Source organism: Pristiophorus japonicus, unplaced genomic scaffold, assembly GCF_044704955.1.
Source record: "Pristiophorus japonicus isolate sPriJap1 unplaced genomic scaffold, sPriJap1.hap1 HAP1_SCAFFOLD_485, whole genome shotgun sequence".
NCBI lineage: Eukaryota > Metazoa > Chordata > Chondrichthyes > Pristiophoridae > Pristiophorus > Pristiophorus japonicus.
This window is the reverse complement of record NW_027254390.1, coordinates 422870-429461: the sequence shown is the minus strand read 5'-3', so window position 1 is coordinate 429461 and position 6592 is coordinate 422870. Positions and strand designations below refer to the sequence as shown.

At 55.6% G+C, this 6592-nt stretch overlaps 1 protein-coding gene across 1 annotated transcript in view; it reads right to left on the bottom strand.

The window, feature by feature from the left end:
* Positions 1-847: 847 nt before the first annotated feature.
* rapsn (receptor-associated protein of the synapse, 43kD) overlaps positions 848-6592 on the bottom strand; it is a gene marked incomplete at its 3' end in the record, with an annotated part of 204353 nt that continues 198608 nt past the window's right edge. Inside the window, exon 4 of the mRNA XM_070873473.1 lies at positions 848-901. Within this exon, the coding sequence (XP_070729574.1) occupies positions 848-901 (54 nt within the window). The remainder of the gene's footprint in view (positions 902-6592) is intronic.

Here is a 6592-nt window from a genome sequence, read left to right as displayed (position 1 = left end):
CTCACACACATTCACACACACTCTCACACTCACACACAGACACTCTCTCACACCCACACACACTCACACACACACCCACATGCACACACACACTCACATAATCACTCACACACACATACAGGCACACAAACACACACGCACACAGGCACACACACCCACACACACACAGATAAACACACACAGACACATACACTCACGCACACTCACACACGCACACTCACACGCACATATGCACACACTCTCACACACTCACACACACACACTCACACACCCACTCACATGCACACGTGTACACACACACACACTCTCACATACTCACACACACACTCTCACGCTCATACACACACACACACTCACACACAGACACACACACACGCTCATACAAAAACACACACACACACTCACACAAACACACACACACACACTCAAACACACACACTCACGCAGACACAAGTGCACAAACACACACAGACAGGCACACACACTCTCACACACTCACACACAAACACATACACACACTCACACACACTCTCACAAACTCACACACAAACACACACATGCACACACACTCACAAAGAAACACTCACACACACATACACACTCACACACACGCTCACACACACACTCACACGCAAACACTCACACACCCACACACAGATACACACACATGCACACACACACACTCACACACACACTCACACACACTAGCACACACATGCTCAAAACACCCACACACTCACATACATACACTCACCACACACTCACACGCCCACACACACACACACTCACACATCCACACACACACACACTCATATGCACACTCACACACACTCACAATGTCTCTTACCTTGTTTCCCAAAGCTTCAGCCAGCTCTTCTGCTTTGTGCACAATTTCTAGACCCTAGAAAATAAAACATATAAATCCAGGTGTGAGATGCTGTGTGAGGAATGGTAGCATATAAGAATTAGCAGCAGTAATAGGACATTTCACCACTTTCGCCTGCTTCGCCAGTCAATAAGAGCAGGCCCAGTCTGGCAGCTATGTCCTTCAGGACTCGGCCAGCTTGGTCAGTAGTGGTGCTACCGAGCCACTCTTGGTGATGGATATTGATGTCCCCCACCCAGAGTACATTGTGTGCCCTTGCGACCCTCAGTAATTCTTCCAAGTGGTTTTCAACATGGAGGATACTGATTGATCAGCTGAGGGAGGACGGTAGGTGGGAATCAGCAGGAGGTTTCCTTGCCCCTGCTCGACCTGAAGCCCTGAGACTTCATGGGGCCCAGAGTCAATGTTTTAGGACTCCCAGGGCCACTCCCTCTCGACTGTATGCCACTGTGCTGCCACCCCTGATGCGGCGATCCCTCAGTACTGCCCCTCTGACAGTGCAGCACTCCCTCAGTACTGCCCCTCCGACTGCACAGCACTCGCTCAGTACTGCCTTTCCGACAGTGCAGCGCTCCCTCTGTACTGCCCCTCCGACTGTACGGGGCTCTCTCAGTACTGCCCCTCCCACAGTGCGAGGCTTCCTCAGTACTGCTCCTCCCACATTGCGAGGCTCCCTCGTACTGGCCTTCCGACAGTGCGGCGCTCCCTCAGTACTGCCCCTCTGACAGTACGGCACTTCCTCAGAACTGCCCCTCCAACAGTACGGTGCTCCCTCAGTACTGCCCCTCCGACAGTACGGCGCTACCTCAGTACTGCCCCTCCAACAGTGCGAGTATCCCTCAGGACTGCCCCTCCCACAGTGCGACACTCCCTCAGTACTGCCCCTCCCACAGTGCGAGGCTCCCTTAGTACTGCCACGCCGACAGTGCGAGGCTCCCTCAGTACTGCCCCCCGATAGCGCAGGGCTCCCTGAGGTGGGGGGAGGTGGGGGGAAGGGGGGCAGCTGGGGGAGGGGGGAGCTGGGGGAGCGAGGGGGAGTTGGGTAGGGGGACGGAGGAGGGGTGGGGGTAGTGGGGTGAGGGGGACCAGGGGGGAGTGTGGGTTGAGTGGGGGTGAGGGGGGAGGTAAAAGGCACGGAGGGTGGGGGGAGGGGGGGACCGGGGGGGACAGGGTGTTGAGGGGGGGAGACCGGGCGGGAGGAAGGGAGGGTGGGGGTGAGGGGGAGTTGGGGGGGGCGGGGGGAGCGGATGGGAGTGGGGCGGGGGAGTTGGGAGGGAGGGGGGGGTGTTTGGGGGGGGGAAGGGGGAGGTGGGGAGTTTAAGGGGGGAGCGGGGGACCGGGAGGGGCAGGGGGGAAAGGGGGGAGTTGGGGGGGGGAGCGGGGGTGGGGAGGAGGGGAGCACGACATGCTGGCACGCATTCTGCAGCACACTGTTGCCATGGTAGTGGCCACATGAACAGAGGTTATGCGAGTGTTGTGATTGGCCCGACAATGGTACGTTACCGCCGACAGGTCTGATCCGGCAGCAAGCGGGGACCTCAGTGGGCTGCCGACAATTTCTCGTTCTGAAATTCCAGCTCTATAGTGACCCACACCTGTGTTGCTGCAATAACGCCCACCTTCACCCTCTGCCCACCTCCAGCACCACATCATGCAATTTCCAAACACAGTCACTCAGTGCCAATGGTCCCACAGAGTCACTCATTGCCAATGGCCATGCACAGTCACTCAGTACCAATGGTCCAACACAGTCACTCAGTGCCAATGGCCATGCACAGTCACTCAGTGCCAATGGCCCTACACAGTCACTCAGTGCCAATGGCCCGACACAGTCACTCAGTGCCAATGGCCCTACACAGTCACTCAGTGGCAATGGCCCTACACAGTCAGTCAGTGGCAATGGCCCTACACAGTCACTCAGTGCCAATGGCCATGCACAGTCACTCAGTGCCAATGGCCCTACACAGTCACTCAGTGCCAATGGCCCTACACAGTCATTCACTGCCAATGGCCCGACACAGTCACTCAGTGTCAATGGCCCTACACAGTCACTCAGTGGCAATGGCCCTACACAGTCAGTCAGTGGCAATGGCCCTACACAGTCACTCAGTGCCAATGGCCATGCACAGTCACTCAGTGCCAATGTCCCTACACAGTCACTCAGTGCCAATGGCCCTACACTGTCACTCAGTGCCAATGGACCTCCACAGTCACTCAGTGCCAATGGCCATGCACAGTCACTCAGTGCCAATGGCCCGACACAGTCACTCAGTGCCAATGGACCTCCACAGTCACTCAGTGCCAATGGCCATGCACAGTCACTCACTGCCAATGGCCGTGCACGGTCACTCAGTGCCAATGGCCCTGCACAGTCACTCAGTACATATGGACCTAAACAGTCACTCAGTGGCAATGGCCCTACACTGTCACTCAGTGCCAATGGCCCTACACAGTCACTGAGTGCCACTGGCCCTAATCGGTCACTCAGTGCCTATTACCCAACACAGTCACTCAGTGCCAATCGCCGTGCTCAGTCACTCAGTGCCAATGGCCCTATACATTTACTCAGTGCTAATGTCCCTATACAGTCTCTCAGTGCCAGTGGCCCTACACAGTCACTCAGTGCCAATGGCCCTATACATTTACTCAGTGCTAATGTCCCTATACAGTCTCTCAGTGCCAGTGGACCTACACAGTCACTCAGTGCCATTCGTCGTGCTCAGCCACTCAGTGCCAATTGCGCGAGACAGTCAATCAGTGCCAACGGCCGTACACAGTCACTCAATGCCAATGGCCGTGCACAGTCACTCAGTGCCAATGACCGTCAACAGTCATTCAGTGCCAATGACCCTGCACAGTCACTCAGCGGCAATGGCCCTACACAGTCACTCAGTGCCAATGGCCATGCACAGTCACTCAATGCCAATAGCCCGACTGAGTCACTCAGTGCCAATGGCCCTACACAGTCACTCAGTGCCGATGCCCCTACCCAGTCACTCAGTGCCAATGGCCCAATACAGTCACTCACTGCCAATGGCCCTACACAGTCACTCAGTGCCAATGGCCCTACACAGTCACTCAGTGGCAATGGCCCTACACAGTCACTCAGTGCCAATCGTCGTGCTCAGCAACTCAGTGCCAATTGCGCGACACAGTCACTCAGTGCCAATGGTCGTGCACAGTCACTCAGTGCCAATAGCCGTGCACAGTCACTCAGTGCCAATGACCGTCCACAGTCATTCAGTGCCAATGGTCGTGCACAGTCACTCAATGCCAATAGCCCGACTGAGTCACTCAGTGCCAATGGCCCTACACAGTCACTCAGTGCCAATGGCCATGCAGAGTCACTCAATGCCAATAGCCCGACTGAGTCACTCAGTGGCAATGGCCCTACACAGTCACTCAGTGCCAATGGCCATGCACAGTCACTCAATGCCAATAGCCCGACACAGTCATTCAGTGCCATTGGTCATGCACGGTCACTCAGTGCCAATGGCCCTATACAGTCACTAAGAGGCGATGGCCCTACCCAGTCACTCAGTGCCAATGGCCCTCCACAGTCACTCAATGCCAATGGCCCTACCTAGTCACTCAGTGCCAATGTCCCTGCACAGTCACTCAGTACCAATGGCCCTACACAGTCGGTCAGTGCCAATGGCCCTACACAGTCACTCAGTGCCAATGGCCCTACACAGCCACTCAGTGCCAATGGCCGTGCACAGTCAATCAGTGCCGATGGTCCGACGCAGTCACTCAGTGCCAATGGTCCTACACAGTCACTCAGTGCCAATGACCGCGCACAGTCACTCAGTGCCAGTGGCCGTGCTCAGTCACTCAGTGCCACTCGTCATGCTCAGCCACTCAGTGCCAATGGCACGACACAGTCACTCAGTGCCAATGGCCCTGCACAGTCACTCAGTGCCAATGGCCTTACAGAGTTACTCAGTACCAATGGCCCTACACAGCCACTCAGTGCCAATGGCCGTGCACAGTCACTCAGTGCCGATGGTCCGACACAGTCACTCAGTGCCGATGGTCCGACACAGTCACTCAGTGCCAATGGTCCTACACCGTCACTCAGTGCCAATGACCGCGCACAGTCACTCAGTGCCAGTGGCCGTGCTCAGTCACTCAGTGCCAATAGCCGTACACAGTCACTCAGTGCCAATGGCCCGACACAGTCACTCAGTGCCAATTGCCGTGCACAGTCATTGAGTGCAATTGGCAGTGCAAAGTCACTCAGTGCCAATGGCCGTGCACAGTCACTCAGTAGCAATGGCCCTACACAGTCACGCAGTGCCAATGTCCCTACACAGTCACTCAGTTCCAATGGCCCGACACAGTCACTCAGTGCGAATGGCCCTACACAGTCACTCAGTGGCAATGGCCCTACACAGTCACTCAGTGCCATTGGCCCTACACAGTCACTCAGTGCCAATGGCGGTGCTCAGTAAGTTAGTGCCAATGATCCTACATTGTCACTCAGTGCAAATGGCCGTGCACAGTCACTCAGTGCCGATGGTCCTACACAGTCACTCAGTGCCAATGGTCCTACACAGTCACTCAGTGCCAATGGCCGTGCACAGTCACTCAGTGCCAGTGGCCGTGCTCAGTCACTCACTGCCAATGGCCCGACACAGTCACTCAGTGCCAATGGCCATGCACAGTCACTCAGTGCCAATGGCCCTACACAGTCATTCAGTGCCAAATCCCGAGCACAGTCACTCAGTGCCAATGGCCGTGCACAGTCACTCAGTGCCAATGGCCTATACAGTCACTCAATGCCAATGGCCCTACACAGTCACTCAGTGCCAATGGTCGTGCTCAGGCACTCAGTACCAATGTCCCTACACAGTCACTCAATGCCAATGGCCATGCACAGTCACTCAGTGCCAATGGCCCTACACAGTCATTCAGTGCCAAATCCCGAGCACAGTCACTCAGTACCAATGGCCGTGCACAGTCACTCAGTGCCAATGGCCCTCCACAGTCACTCAATGCCAATGGCCCTACACAGTCACTCAGTGCCAATGGTCGTGCTCAGTCACTCAGTACCAATGTCCCTACACAGTCACTCAATGCCAATGGCCCTACACAGTCACTTAGTGCCAATGGCCGTGCACAGTCACTCAGTGCCAATGGCCCGGCACAGTCATTCAGTGCATATGGACCTACACAGTCACTCAGTTTCAATGGCCCTATACATTCACTCAGTGCTAATGTCCCTATACAGTCTCTCAATGCCAGTGGCCCTGCACAGTCACTCAGTGCCAATGGACCTACACAGTCACTCAGTGCCAATCGCCGTGCTAAGTCACTCAGTGCCAATGGCTCTACACAGTCACTCAGTGCCAATGGCCCGACATAGTCACTCACTGCCAATGGCCCGACACAGTCACTCAGTGCCAATGGCTGTGCTCAGTCACTCAGTGCCAACAGCCCGACACAGTCACTCAGTGCCAATGGCCCTACACAGTCATTCAGTGCCAATCGCCGTGGTCAGTTACTGAGTGCCAATGGCCTGACACATTCACTCAGTGCCAATGGCCCTATACAGTCACTCAGTGCCAATCGCCCTATACAGTCTCTCAGTGCCAATGGCCCAGCTCAGTCACTCAGTGCCAATGGCCGTGCACAGTCACTCAGTACCAATGGTCCTACACAGTCGGTCAGTACCAATGGCCCTACACAGTCACTCACTGCCAA